The 15,322-nt window shown below is 39.8% G+C and overlaps 1 protein-coding gene across 10 annotated transcripts in view; it reads left to right on the top strand.

Moving 5' to 3' along the window:
• Positions 1-15,322, top strand: part of GSAP (gamma-secretase activating protein) — a 49,446-nt gene that overhangs the window by 18,424 nt on the left and 15,700 nt on the right. For all 10 annotated transcript variants that reach the window (XM_026067727.1, XM_026067726.1, XM_026067728.1 and 7 more), the window contains 11 exons: positions 2,228-2,305; positions 4,591-4,668; positions 5,151-5,243; positions 6,512-6,729; positions 7,031-7,100; positions 7,816-7,898; positions 8,571-8,624; positions 12,483-12,608; positions 13,049-13,104; positions 13,524-13,555; positions 15,239-15,300. In XM_026067727.1, coding sequence (XP_025923512.1) covers positions 2,228-2,305; positions 4,591-4,668; positions 5,151-5,243; positions 6,512-6,729; positions 7,031-7,100; positions 7,816-7,898; positions 8,571-8,624; positions 12,483-12,608; positions 13,049-13,104; positions 13,524-13,555; positions 15,239-15,300 — 950 coding nt within the window. The remainder of the gene's footprint in view (positions 1-2,227; positions 2,306-4,590; positions 4,669-5,150; positions 5,244-6,511; positions 6,730-7,030; positions 7,101-7,815; positions 7,899-8,570; positions 8,625-12,482; positions 12,609-13,048; positions 13,105-13,523; positions 13,556-15,238; positions 15,301-15,322) is intronic.

Below are 15,322 nucleotides of genomic sequence, written 5' to 3'. Positions count from 1 at the left end.
TGGTATATTTGAATTGTGAGACACTCAGATGCCATGTTGAGATGTTGATACAGCATTATGTTTTAAGGTTCTGTGTGAAGAGAAATCAGAGTTAGAAGTTAAGTTTCCTAAGAAAGACTTTGTGTCTTCATGTCTATACTCATGAGTCTCTCTTACAGTTTCCATGATGTGATGTTTATTTACCAAGTGGCAGAGTTGTAATTGTTTCCTTAACTCTGCTAAATATAGAAACTTACTATTATTCTACACAAATAGAACTTTATATGCTGCCTTCCCCCCCCCTTGTTGTTAATTGGGATTTTTTTTTTTTAATTCCTGAAAAGATAAAGGAGTCTGTCCAAATACATCTTCATGTATCTCTCTTCTCATATTGTAGCATTTAGCTCAAACTCTTATTGTTTGCAGAGGATATTGAAATGGATAGTGTAGGAGACTTTGTTCTGCCTCTGCACAGAACACTTACTGCCTAGGCACAATAGAAGAACAAGCTTTCCCTGCATCAGTGCACCCCAGCTCTGATTTTGCAAAGCACTGGGAAGGGTACGAAAGGAATCTGTTACATTTTCAGTCTCTGGCTGCTCTGAGACCGCCAAGACAGCATCAGCTGTAATGGTGCTTCATGGACACTTGCTGAGCTGAGACTGTCGTGCTCCTTTTATCTGTGTTAATGAAGCACCATTTCATTATATTATCTATCATTTGTAATTCAGGTGATTAATGTTTGGACCAGTATCCTAGTGGTGAAGGTACATGCATCTCATTAGTAGTCCCCAGAGCCACTGGTTTTTGTGATATAAACCCACTGATACCTTATCTAAATAGATTCACTTGCATTCACTTGCATGCTATGCAATTTACAGGATAGCATGCACTTTATCCTCCAGCTTGCAAGAAAGAAATTTGTGGTGTCAGAGTGGAGCTGTTGGTAATCAAACAGCATTGTGGGTTTGCTGGAGTTCTTCCAATCTCCCTGCTGAATCCTGATGCCGCTACTTTAAAAATTATGCGTGGTCTGAAAGATGCCAAGAGCTCTGGCAAAATGCCCCGTCTGTTGTCTAAATAACTTAAATATCCAAGGAAAACTATATCAGGCTTCCCATCAATATTCAGCCTGGTGAGAATAAGCAGAAAAAAATTGCACCTCAGAAGTTATTTACCTTCCCCAGAAGTGTTTAGTGCCTTGGCCAGATCTGTATCACAGCTATGCTACAGTTTTGTGGTCTGAAGTACTAGGCATTTAACTAAGCAAAATATCTTGTTAATTGTGCTTTTGTACTTGCGCTTTTTTTTTTTGTACTGTGCCTTTTTCTGTATACTTTGTATATGTGAACCTTTATTTTTTACAGAAGAATATTTATATTAGTAATACTTTTATCTTTGTTTAAAATTTGTCACTTAAAAAAGGTGAACGTTTGTAGTTGCAGTCCAGCTTTCCCGACTGAGTTAGGAAAATGTGCTTTGGAAGCCCTTTCTAACATGAATGCCAAAGCAGCTTGCCAAGGCATTGGAATAAGTGGATAAGTGTGTGGGTTTTTCTCTTATTTTTTTAATAAGAGATGGAGGGATGTCTAACATCTAATTAAGTCAAAGCAGTCTGTGTATGATTTAGAATTAGGATGGAAGAGGGGGAGCATTCCTGCACAAAGTACCTTGGTTGAAATATGCTTGTGACAAGGACTAACTTTTCTCCTAAAAAAAGGAATTACGGCTCTTCGGACTGGAGAGTGGAGAAGGAACTATATTTTCTAGTGTGAGAATGCTCTAATTAGCCTATCAGGCTGCTGCCAATATGAAATGATTATTTAGAAAGCAGACAAACTTCATATTTTACAACGTTGTTCTGTGCATATTTGATAGTCCCTTAACAGAAAATATCTAGAGATTGAGGTAGGCTGTGGAGAGAAAGGCTTGATCATTTTTGACTGCAAGCATGATGTCTATGGGAAAGGGCTAAAAATGTGCATCTCCTAACAGAAGAACTGGCTACGTCAGAACCCAGATTTACATTGTGACACATTATCTCCTCTGTTCTCTCTTTCTCTGTGTCTCGCTAGGTAAGTGATAGTTAAAGAAATATGTAATATGTATTTCTATAATTTGACCTTTTTGAGAGATTATTATTGTTTGTTTCTGATCTGTAACAGTCTTGCTTTAGTTTTGTGCAGTGTGAAGATGTCCATGTATGCAAGTGCACAAGTCAATTTTCTTTTCCTTTTTGTCTTTTTAGGAGGCTTGTGTGTGTGTTGCAGTCTAGCCTCTGATATTCCCAATGAAATAACATACTCCATATATTTCTTACATAAAGGTAAGATTATCCTGTTCAGTTATAATTGCTTTATTTTGGAGAATATAACTTTGAAAGAGTCACAGAAAGCTTTGCAAAACAAGGAACTACCTCAGTCTGTGGACAATAAACTACTGTGGCTGGCGTTTTAAAGACGGCAGCTGCGTTTGGCTGCTGAGTCAACCTTCCTGCTGTAGACTTCCTGCCTGATACCGAATGAGTTGCTTCAAACCAGTGGCTTCATGATGGCTATTAGTTGGGTATTTCTAGCTAGGTTTTCCAGCATGCTGAGCACAAACAACATCGGTGAAATCTGTGGAAGCTGCAGGTGTGCTGTACTTATGCCATAAGGCATTCAGTGTGTAAGAAAATGGAGACAGTGGCTCTTAGCTTGAATGTGTGTTTAGAGTTCCAGTTTCAACACTTCATTTTCACAGCAAGGAGTGCAACACCCATTGACTTAAGAATGGTGTATGTAAGTGGTGTCCTAGCTCTTAGTTTTAGGTCCTATTTTTTTTCTTGGAAAGAGTGAAGCATATTGTTTCATCTTGATCAGAGCAAAACTTACAATGTCAGCAAGATATCTTTCTTTCATTTGTAAGTGGAGGAGAGAGCTGAATTATTTCTCAGTGAAAAGCTGCATAGAATGGAGTAACCATATTCAAGTAGGCAACATACTTCTGTTTTACCTCAAGTCTTTGCTTTCATGTGTCAGGAAAATGACTTAGGACTTCAGTGCTGGGAGTTGCACTAACCTGTTACTTTGCTGCTGGAACTGCATTTTGGGGGTTCTTGAAGGCATTAGCAAACAGTCGAAAAGTTTTGGATGTAGCAGCACTCAGCACTGATGATTCACAATGAAGGGCTGACTTCCTCAGATGCGTCCTATGTGTAGCTGATGGGGGCTGCATCTCTTTAAGCCAGCCATGGCCCTTGTGCATCTGTGTGTGTACCAGGAAAAGAGTGAGCATAAATATGATGGTAATGTTGACCAGCTGTATCTAGAATGACCATGGAATGGAGTTTTTTGATGCGGAGCTGTTTCTGGATTCATGTAAGATTCATCAGTCACAGAGAATTACACGTTTGGACCTGAAGTGACCCCACAGAGGCAGTGGCATATCAGGAGCATAAGTCACTTTTTTGAGACTCATAAGGAGTTCAGTCCGTGCTGCAGCATCTACACACTCAGAAGGCGAACTTGCTTCTCCACGTGAATGCAGGTCCCCACAGTCGGTTGATGTAGCATAAATGCAGAAATGGTGATGTTGCTGGTGTATTCTGCAGTGCTAGTATTAGCTTACATGTGTTCAGGCTGGCAAGTAACAGGGTGGTTGGTTATCCTGAGTTATATTGATGCATCTCAAGCAAATTTCAGTCACTATCTTGTATCAAAGAAACTTTCTTTTAGATTCCCCTTTATCCATAGGGTTGCTGTTGGTCTTGGAAATCTCTTGTTTCTTTTTTGCAGCAGCATGAAGGATATCTCCTGCTGGGGTCAAGAATCAAAGTCCTGTCCACCTGGATGGGTGGCTGAAGCATGGTTCATCCACTTTTTTTTTTTTTTTTCCCCACTTTGGTGGTCTTATAAACTGTAGATCTATCTCTTATCCTGTGTTTTCACACATTATTAGGTAGCATATTAGGTCATGACACCATTCACTCCAGGCTTAAGCAAGGATGTTTGGAGGCGAGTCATTATGTCCTTAGTTACCTGAATCTTCAGTTTCTCTCAGAGGTTTGATGAAATAGAGTTCTGTGCTGTTCTTGCTGGACAAAGGAAAAGGTTTGGTGCAAGCCTAGAATAAAATAACGTCTGTGCTGATGCTAAGTCCATGCAAGCAAAGTGGGTCTGAAATTAGCTAGTGTCTTAAACTGAGAGGTTAACTAAATTGGAGCAACAGGGTTTGCAGATAAACAAACTGGAGGTTCTCTAAAGCAGTTGAAGGATCACCAAAATATGAGGCGCAACTATATAAAGAATTTTTCTTTTTTGATGGGAAGGTATTTTTACACGAAAGCTTACTCTGCGATGGAATGCTTCTTAAGACAGGAACACAGGCTGTGTAGTATGTGGCCAGTTTCCGTATACTAAAGAACTGTGTTGCATAGATGCAGGTCTACTAAGTATGCAGCAACTCTATTTAGTGTGAAATAAATCCATCTGTGCAGACAAGCCCATAAAATAGCCTGAAATATCACTGTTTGGGTAAACTGGCACCGCTGAAGATTCTAGCTATAAAGTCATACGTGGCTCATAACAGATGGTGTGGGTTTTTTTTAATATTATTATTTTTTTTCCCCAGGTTACAACAAAACCTTTACAGTCTCTCTAGAAAGAGCAGAAACCCATCAACTGAAGGAAGTAGCTTTTTTGAATCTTGGTAGGTTATTGGTGTTGTTTCCCTGTGTGACTGCCATTCTCTGTCCCTGGTAGGGAGACAAATGGCTAACCCTCCTCTAAGAGGAAAAGATTTATTTTTCTTGACTTTAAGTAGTTGTGTGGGATTTTTTGTTTTGTTTTGGTTTGGGGTTTTTTTGCTTGACTTTTATATTTGGCATTTGATATTGCAATACCTCACAGTAAGCAACTTCCTCTGAAATTAACTCAGCTTCTGCTCTGGAGATCAGCTAGTGAGTTGTTGAGTGTCTTGAGCCTCTTGAATCTTCCCCTGCAAACCCAAATGTACTGCTAGTATTTCCTGTGTTAATACAACAGCTGCTTTTAATTAATTCCTTTTGTATTTCCTAGACATAATCAATTCCTTCAAAGAGAAATGGGTCAAGATGAGAATCATGTGAAACAACCTCTTAGAGCAAATGAGTGAACAAGTACTAAATTGACTGCTGTTATTTCTTTAAATAGATTATTATGTGGCTGCTTATTTGCCTGGCCAGTTCCTGCACCTCCTGAATATTCAACATCCTGATCTACTGTGCTATAGTTTGTTTCTGACAGGTACAGTAAGACTACTGCTTTGAAGTAATTCTTATTGTAGTGAAAACTTGTTCAAATCTCTTTACAAGAAAGTTGAGTTTGCTTAGCATTTGCTTTATTGCAGTGTTCCCTAGAAGAGAGATTGAAAGAACCACGATTTTGCCACTTCCTTTTTAAAAAGAGAATCTGAAGTGACCGTTCTTACTTCATCCATTACGTACTTCTAGCTTGTTGTGAAATGGAAGAAGAGCTTTCACTGAATTTGAAATTCTTTGCCTCAGTTTCATAGTTTCCTTTCCCCCACCTTTGCACATGCTTATTGGTCCTCTGCTGTTCTCAAATTTCACATGGAGATGTAAATTTGATTTTACATTTCCTTCCTCCAATTGAGTTGCTCTAAATGTGTGTGTTTGGAGGGTGTGGGGAGAGGAAATCTGTGTTTCCTTCACCTGATCAGACTGATGCAATTTGATTTAGAGTCTCATCTGAGAGGCACAGTATTTCATTTCCAACAAACATGTCTTTATGGGAAATGGGTTATTTTTGGAAATGGAGGGCCTTTGTTTGAAAGCAGAAGCCTTTTTTTCTGATTGGATGAAGGAAAGGTAAGCAGTGGGGACTGGTGCAGGGGCACTGTAGGAAGCAAATGTGTGGCTGTTATGTATATCTACTTAAATATTCTGCTAGAGATGAGTGGAGAAGTTATGTGGTGGGCCTGACTTCTCTGATGCAAAGGATTTGGAGTCCTATAAAATAGTACTATGGTGGTCAATCTCAGTGCTAGCATAAATAAAGAGGTTTTGATCCAATGCTTTAATTGGTAATTGTAGAGCAGAACCTTTCTATCGTGGTCTTCCTGGGAGAGATGATAAGCAGTCTACTAATGCAAGGTTGTATCATGATTCTAAAGATGAGCATTTCTGAACTGTGGTGATGCTTAGGTGCCAATTCCATTGTTGTATCTGTATTACTGGCCTTGTGCCCTTCTCTGCCCTGTCCTATGTATCCTGATTTGTTCTATTTCCACATTGTGGGCCTTAGATCTGTACAGCTTTTCTGCTTCAACAGTAGGGAAGGATTGGATTGGATGTGGACATTGCTCCCTATTTATTCCCTCTCCTCAGCCAGCAGCATTCCTCCTCCTCTTCAGCACAATACCAGTGCAGGTAGTACTAGGGGCAGACTGTTTCTTACTGCTGGGGACCAGGGAGTGTTGGGAGGAGACAATACTAGTAGCAGCCAGATTTTACATTCTGAGTCCTTTCTCTCCTCAAACCTGTGTCCTTCAGGTGAGAATGCAAGAATTGATATGTTGCCCAACTGCTCCATCCAGTCCCCGCTTGTGTCAACCATCTTGGATTGCTGTGCAGGAAGCATCTATGCAGTGAGCATCAGTGACAGTGCCTTACTGCAGTTCCTACAGAACAGCAAGCAAGACAGCGAGAGATTGGCAGCTCTGCATTGTGCTCTTCTGTATGTTGGAAGTACAACAGACTTGGAAATGCAGGTGGGAAAAGAACCTGCTCTAAGTTCTTTGGCTAACATCTCATACAAAGCAAGGTCAGGGCATGGTACCAAACAGAAGTAATCCTGATTTGCATGTACCTTTTGGTAGTTCCAAGAGACTCATCAGCTGAGCTGCCTAAGGTGCTTTATTGGTCAAAGCTGTTTTGAAAATGTTTATCTCCGTATCAATGCTCCCTGCAAAGTGTTGGGTACCTGAATCAAAGTTCCTGTGGCCTGTTTCAAGTCTCTTACAACACATGCTTAAACAGATGTGACAAATTACCCTGTTCTAATTCTTACAGATTATTTGGTGGATTTCTGAGAACCTGTCAACATGTCTTACTTTTGACCCCATTCAAGAATTTATCATTGGTAGGTATTTCTTTTCCTGCATACTAAGTTAGAATACCTAACTTGCGACTTAAGGAGAAGCCACAATGTCACAAACTGACTCTCTTCTTTCCTAACATTTTGATTATAATCTGTATTAACTGACCTACACGTTGTGGCATTAGAGCCAATGTCAGTTGTTTGGGAAGTATATAGATCAGAACAGCAGCAAAAAAAAATCAGAATGGCAGCAAAATGCAGGCTTTTGTCCACTGAGACAAATAGTGTTTTCGTTATTTTAAGTCACTGGAGAACAAATTCTCTGCCTTGCTCCTGGCTTGAATATCTGGAATGTAAATAACTGGGATTGGAAAGGAGTACCAAATCTTCTCTAGCCCAGCCCAAAACGTTTTGTGGTAATGATTTGGCATAGCATGACATCTTCTGTAACAACCGATTCCTCAGCCTAGCCAGTGCATGTCCTGTGTGCCCTGAGCCTTTGTACCAAGGACCCCTGCAGGGCTGAGCTGCAGCCAGGCCACTGATCCAGCCCTGCATGGCCATCTGGATTTCCCTTCCTCCTTTTGTGCACAGAATGGGACCGCTTCCACCACGGAGGAAGCTGCTTCAGAGTCAGCAGCAGGATTTGTCCCTAAACAAGTGTTACATAGATGAGGAACAGAGTGTAAAGCCTGTTCTGGATAACAGATAAGTTTACGTAAACTTGCCCTTCTCAATCTTTTTACATTGCATTCAGCTTCCCTGCACTGCAGAATGTGTCCAGAAATGCACAACCTGGATAAACTTTTGCCATACACATCACTGCTTGACTGGATTGGGGTAAGAGAACAGCTAGTGCTTCCATTAATAACTGGAGGGAGTCTGCTTGCTTTTCTGTTTTCCTTTAATAAAACCTGCAATATGACTTATTTGTATACATCACCTTTTCTCAGACATGCTCTAAATCCATATTTGTGCTTTATGTCCATTTTAGTTTGTTGAGTCTTAACATTAGTAGTGTCTTTCACAAGCCCTAATTTCCTCAAATAACTTCATTTATAAAATGGGAATAGTTACTGTAATGTAATGGATGATTAATTTGCTGGGGTTTGGAACAAACACTAATTGCCTAGCATATGATATTTATAGTGGATACAAAATATCTTTAACCAACAGTCATGCAGTTATTTCCAAGACAAACAGTTTCAAGAGAGTTAAGATTTCTGAGTAAGGTTGCAGAAGCAGAATAACTTTAAATAAGCCCCCACAGTTATACCAAATAGCTAATTTGAATTTTTGTAATTTATCACTGTTCTAATGTTATCTTTTCCTAAATGCAATCAGTGAGAGAAAATGTCTTCTAGCTTTCTCTTCAGCAAAACTGAATGTACAGTCTTGGTTAGTTAGATTATTTCCCAAAGGAAACGGGTAATGGAGATTCACTTAGATACTCAAACAGGCTGTGTTTTATGGCAAGTGAATTATATTCTTAACATTTGTCTGTATTTATAGGTTATCCCTGGAGTAACATGTGCAACAGACATTATTTCTCTACCTATATTAGAGGTAAGTTTCTATATAAAAATATGTTCATATTGGCAGGTAGGAGCTTTGTTTTTACTTTTTAAAACTGAATACTAGCAGTGTTGGCATGCACAGCCCTGTCCAAAACTAGAGGTGAACAGAAAATTGCCCTATTGTAAATGCGTGACCCATTTCATAAAATATCAGTCTTCCTGACTGATGTTTGCTACCTCAAAGATGTGTGTATATATATATATATATATATATATATATTTTTTTTTTTTTCTTAAGAGACTTCTTCGGTTCAACAGGGAAGGCCCTCCAAGAATTATTTCTTTCTAGATTTGATTGATACCTCTTCAGTTTGTGACTTTGTTAGCTGCAGGTAAACTTCTTGGCACAAAAGGTGTATAGGATTTCTCAGTACATATCCCCCCTTTGGAGTGCTCAAGGGAGATTTCATTTTGCTTCCATTGGTACTCGTGGTTCGTGACCCTCCCTTTGTTTTGTCCAGAGCATCCTGTGATTGCACTGATGTCAGGGATTTGGCTACCTAAATCTAGACACATTCCTGTACAGCCTGGAAAAGGCAGTGAGCTGGATGGGGAGGAGCACATGCTGTTTGGGTAGGAAACTCTGTACTTTCCATTGAAAACAAGATGAATGATTCTTCCCATCTTCCTTTTCCCTGCCTCAGCTGTCCCCAATTTAGGAAAACACTTCACATTTTCCCAAGTGCTACCCACAAGTGGTCTCTTGTTCTCCATGGGAACACACTCTGGATACATGAGAATATTGTGTTGTGTAGAATTTTAGTGAGGTGAGAGTCTGTTTTCTCCCAGGTACTTACAGTTAGCTCATAAAACTTCAGTTTTAACAAAACCTTTGAAAATTGGTGAAATTACCCACTGCCCCCTGACTCTTCTGCGGTTGCATTACAGCCATATTGCTTCAGATTCACATCACTGTTATCTGCAAATCGAGCTTTGCGTGCTTTGCTTGGGAAGGCTGCCATGGGAGATGAGACACCTGGGAAAATCTGATCTTGAAATTGTGTTGCTAAATTATCCATGTAATTCACTAAGGTCAAAGTTAGCAGGCCTTTAATTTGTCTGAGATTGAACCTCAAACCTCTGGGGGCAAATGCCTTTAGCAGCTATACTTCCTGATTGTGGAACTCATTTCCTATTTCTGTCTGAAACCTAAACAGACTGAAAAGGTCAGAGTTGAACTAAAGACACATATTTCCTGCTGCTTTTGACTGCAGATTGCTCTGGCTCTCAAATGAGGACAGATATAAATACACAGGGTTTACTGCTTTGGCTGCTTTGTACCACTCCAGTGACACAAAGCCACCATGCCTTGAGTTTAACTGGTCACTTGATGGGGTTTCGGTTGGTGTATGTTCTCGTGTCACAGTCAGACCCTGGTGAAGAATCTGGTCCTATATATATTATTTCTGCTGCATCAGATTTTATGGCATTTCACAGAAAGGACGGTGAGTTGTTTACCTGAGAAGCTTTTTAAAGTTCTCAAGCCCTTGAATTGTTGAGAGCCTTTGGGAGCACTGTATCCATATTCATAATGTAACATGGCTCCTTTGGTAACAGGTCTGTTTTGCCACCAAATTCCTGCTCAGCAAGAGATATTAAGAGAGGCTATGAGAATGGGGGAGCAGTAAGAGTCAGCTTGTCAAAAAGCTTTACACATTGTCATTAATATGTGTCTGATCTTAAACACAAAAAAACAAACTTGAAGGAGTGCACATAGGTTTTTCTATCAGAAGGGGAGGAGTGAAGGGCAGGAGGAGGAGGGGAAGAAAATGGGAGGGAGTTTGGGAGAAGAGAGTGAAGACGTGTAGCACAAGCAGTTGCCTGGGAGATCGGCACAGGAAAAGGCAGCCTCTCTCTCGCCCTTTGCTGGGGCTAAGAGTGGAGATCTGTGGTGTAGCTGCCCCTGGCTCCCTGCAGGGTTAGTTACGCAGCGCTCTGAATGCCTTCGCTGCTGGGCAGAGGTATTGCAGCAATTCTTCAAGAGGCGAGTGTGCTCTCCTGAAGACTTGAAGGTCATTGGCACCCTTCATCGCTCAGGGACTATAAGCAGAGAGCTTGTTGTCTTTAGTGAAAAAAACAATACTTATGAAAGGCTCTGTGGGAGCTTTTGATGGATTGCGAGCTGGTAAGGCCTTGGTTTGACTTCTGGTAGTACAGTGTCTTTTAGGCACTCATACTTTGGCATTAATTCCTGACCACTTAAGACTGAATAAAGGAGTCTTCTCCCTCAAATCTTTGCCCCTGTGATCCCCAGAGGATCACAGATTTAATTATAATAATCCTTTATTTTCAGTTTTTTACTTTTCAATAAGACCTAAAGACAGTGCAGATTTTCAGTGGCATCTGCTTTAATTCTGAAGTCTACCACTTCTTGTTACAGACAATATATGAAAGAAACTTGCTGTCTTGCTTCCCCCTACCACAAATCAAACTTCTGTGTGGCCTGAATGCATCTTTGCAGTGGTAGTGCTGTCGCAGTTGCATAAATTGGTCACTAGATGATACCCTTACTCTGTAGTCTTGATTTTTTTTTCCACTGGTTTCATATTGGTAACATTTATGCAAGATACTGTGGTAGTCCATTGTAGATCTTGTTAATCAGCTCCAGCAGGGTGAACATACGGTGCTGTATGCCCTTCTAGTTTCCAGCTGCTAAGTGTAAGTAACCTGAAGCAAAAAATACATTTACTTTTCTGCTGCAGCTACAACAATAAAGCAACACTCAGACTTGGCAGCAAGAGGGACATGGCTGGCAGGAGTGAGTCTCTGCATGTTATTTTCACTGGCAAATTGTAGTCTATAGTAGAAAATGGTTTAAGGGCATCTGAGGTTTTCTTCTGAAGTTATTGTTATTGCTATCCCTCCCCCACTTTTCTAAAAAATCCAACATGTTATAGCAAGCCAGGAATTACTGTGAATCCAAATTCCCTCTGCCTTCTAACGTTTCTACTGTAGTATCTATACTGGAAAGGTAAGATGGGTGGGAAGGAGAAGAAAAGTGCAAGTACCATCACTTGTTTTTTAAAACTGCCAAAATGAAGTGCCTTAATCTCAATCACTCCCCCTTTATAAACTGTGGCCTTAAATCTCTACAGCCAGTCCAGGAACTAGCTCAGGAAACCAGTACCTGTTTGTTTGTTTCCTCCTGTCACAGCTGAGTTTAAATCACTTTCAGCATTAGAGTCAAAGGTTTTAGAACTGCTGTGGGAATGTCTGGATTTTGTTTCTTTTCTGGTTGAGAGTCTGCTGCTTGAGGTTGGCAAATGGATGTTTGCAGTGGAAGTATTAATGCAGCTTGAAAATATTGCTAGTCTGCCACTGCCAGGGTTGTAGTGTTGCTCCTCTACTTAGAGCTACTAGGAAACCAGAGTGGGATTTATTTGACCAAATGTAAATATTTACATCCAAGTTAGTTGCCTAAGGCTCCTTTTCTGAGTCAGTGGAACTCTAGACAGTATGGTCAGCGTAGTCTGTGGTGCGGTTCTTCCCATCCTAAACCAGACATCTGAAATGGGTCACATGAGTTATGGCTTAGAAGTATCCATTTCTCCCCAGTGACTGTAAAAGGACCCAAGGTAGCTAGGTATCTGCATTGCAGCCACCAGCTTTTCAGCTCAGGTATAGGTAGCTCCTACCCCTGCTGTTAAATTTAAAGAATAAATGTTTAGGGTAAAATTTAAGTAGTATTGAAAAAAGAGAGCAATTGCTTTTGTTCGGGTTTTTTTTTGGCTAGATTGCCATGTAACTACAATTATCACCATTCTTTCCAATCACTTAATGACAAGATGATTAAATATTTCCATAACTGTGCAGCTTGTATTCATGTTTTCCCTGCAATGCTTTGCAGGTTCAAAACTCTAAAGGCTTCTGGGACAAACTTAACTCAAACCTGGAAAGTGTGAAGTATGCAGAGCCACACTTGCATTACCACAACAATGTCCTGAGGAGGGAATGGCTTAACCTTTCGGAAGAGGTAAGTATACATTCATTGAAATAATCTCCAGAGCTGTCTTTTAAATGGTTGTTTTAAAGCTAAACATGGAAGTGTGTCTTTGTTTTTGTTTTGAATTCTTCAAGGATGTAATGGGGATAAAGAAATGGGAACCTGGTTATGAGAGGTGTAAAGACTTTCAGTCATTTTACTTATAAGGTTGTTGTCAGTAAGTTGTATTCTGTGAAAATAATGAAACTAAACAAAAATAATGAAACTAAACCTGTATTATCATGTAATTTAGATGTATGTGGGTGCCTGTGGGCATAGGTGGTTGAAAGGTGGGTTAAAGCTCCACTGTGCTTATTTCCATTTAAAGGGAAAATCAACTTAATTTCTCATCTGCCTTTCATCAGGAAGTATTTTAATTGGCCTTCTGGTTTGTTTGTTCATTTGGAGATTTTTGTTTGTTTACGATTCAGAAAGAGGAAAGAAGAACCACAGCGTATTTGAGGAATATTTTTGAAAATGCAAAAAAGTAGGTTGTTTTTTTTATTATGTTTACCTTTTCTTATTTTGTTGAAGTGTGGTGAAGGATTTAAATGTGTTCTCCAGTATGGCTCATTAGATAACTGATCAGATACCTTGTTCTGAAGAAAATTATCTAGCTGATAATCAAGTATTGGAGTCCTTACGATCACTACAGCTTGATCTGAAATATCCAGGCCTCTAGAACTAGGGAATTTATGGTAGATATGAAGCCTTCTTATGCAACCTAGGCAGACAGAATTCTTTTTATGCTATTTAATATGTTTACTAAATGTAGTCAGAATTACAGTTCTTGGATCTCTTTATCTGCATGTGAAAGACCAAAGAATTGTTTAAGCTTTTTAATGTCCTAAAGAAATTCTTTAGAGAAATGCTTATGAAACAAGCTGATTTTGTTTCCAACCCCAGGGTGCTGTCTCATCTGGACACTTGGGACTGTGGTAAGTAGAACTTATGCTGATGTAGGCCTTAGCTGGAAGGTTTGTTAGAATATTTCCATCTAGCTGTTTTTGGCTGAAAAATAAATTGCCATGTGTGTTTTCAGCACTGAAGAGTTTGAGGGATGAAGATGAGTGATTATTAAATTACAGGAAAACATTCTCTCTGGTAGTGGTGATAGGATTGTGTACTGACTAGGAGTCCTTTGAAAATAAAGTTCCTACTTTATAAAGGTTCTAGCTTAACATAAGCATTAAAACTTTTTCTGCCTAAGGATTTTTTTTCTCCAGGATTTTTCTCCTGGAGCAGAGTATAGATGACACCGTGTTATTGCTGAGTCTTGTCCACTTGTAGCTGCCTTTCCAACTATAGAATTTGTGGTTGGTGTGATTGTGGTTAGGTGATAAATCATGGTGTAGAGAAAGCAGACATGTAGTGATTATTCCTTGGACAGGAAAACTTGAGATTTTTTCTTGATGTTTGGTTCCACTGTCACAAGTAGGTAAAACTGAATTCAGTAGTAAACCACGTTCCTGTTGTTCAGACATTAGTCTCCTGGGACTCCAGCCTGCCCTGCTGATGTGTGCTATGAAATGATGCTGATCTAAGTTTTGCCCACTGATTTTATTGCCACAAGTTTTCAGAATGTTATGGGCTGGAAATGAATACATTGCACTGGTTGTCTGCACCTTAGTTGGTTATTGCCAGGGACTCTGAGTTTTAGGACCTTGAATCAACTCCAGTGGCCTCAGGTTCAAACTACTGGCATGTTTTCCAAAGACGCTCATTGATAAATCAGTCATATTTTTTACTGTTCCTCAAGAATTTCCAGAGAGGTGCCAGCCAGTAATGAGCATAATGTAATGTATCTTTTCTGTAGGTCCTTCTTCAGGTCCTTTAAAATTGAGCACTACAGGTCTTTGAGCTGTTAAGTGGTGAAGTAAATGTATTTCAAAGTGAGCAAAGAGGGTTGGAAAGAACTTTGTAAGAATTTAGCACTCAGTTCTGAAAAATACTGACTTGGTTTTATTGTGAAAGATGAAGTAGATCATTTCTCTTCATTTGCTGCTAGTAGACAGGAAGCACTGAGTAGGAAATGGAGGCTGCTAAGCTTCAGCTGATATTGGGCTATATCTTTTTTTTTTTTTTACCTTCTTCCATGTAGTTAAAAGTTTTGTTTCTTTACATAGTGGTCTGCAAATCAAAATAACGGAAGCATCCAGGCCATTGCAGAGAATGTGAGAGATCATTCTGTGGAATATCTACTTTGTGTCCAGCCATTTCCTTAGAAAAGCCATCCAGCTGTTTGCACTGATATTCCCAGGTGGTTCCCCTAGCTTCTTTGCTCTACCAAGTTGCCACAATGTGATACTTCTCTTAAATATCAAAGAAAAGGGGCATGCAAATGAAGTGTGAAATGGTGTGACAGGCTTGTGTTCTTCTATGCAAAAACAATGTTGAAACATTTGAGGGGAAAGATGGCAGATGCAGGGTTATTTTCCATTCCTTAGTTTTCTCTTACACAATCCTTGGTTCTGTCCCCATCTTAGTTCTTCAGGTGAGTGAAGAGAAGCACAACTTCCATTTGTTTATGTATGTTTTTAAGTGCTTTTGAAGTTGGTTGAAGTCTCATGGTGTTTCTGTGGCGTCATGTCCTTAAATGATTCTTGCTCTGTTTATTTCAGAGGAAAGGCTAACACCTCTCTTTCAAGAGGAAGATTACCAGCAGCAGTTATTAATGGGACTGGTATGTGCTTTTGTTGCCCTGT

The sequence above is a fragment of the Apteryx rowi genome, unplaced genomic scaffold (assembly GCF_003343035.1).
Source record: "Apteryx rowi isolate R43461 unplaced genomic scaffold, aptRow1 scaffold_261, whole genome shotgun sequence".
In the NCBI taxonomy this organism is placed as follows: domain Eukaryota; kingdom Metazoa; phylum Chordata; class Aves; order Apterygiformes; family Apterygidae; genus Apteryx; species Apteryx rowi.
Note: the sequence above shows the minus strand (reverse complement) of the source record. Positions and strands in the feature narration are given on the sequence as shown.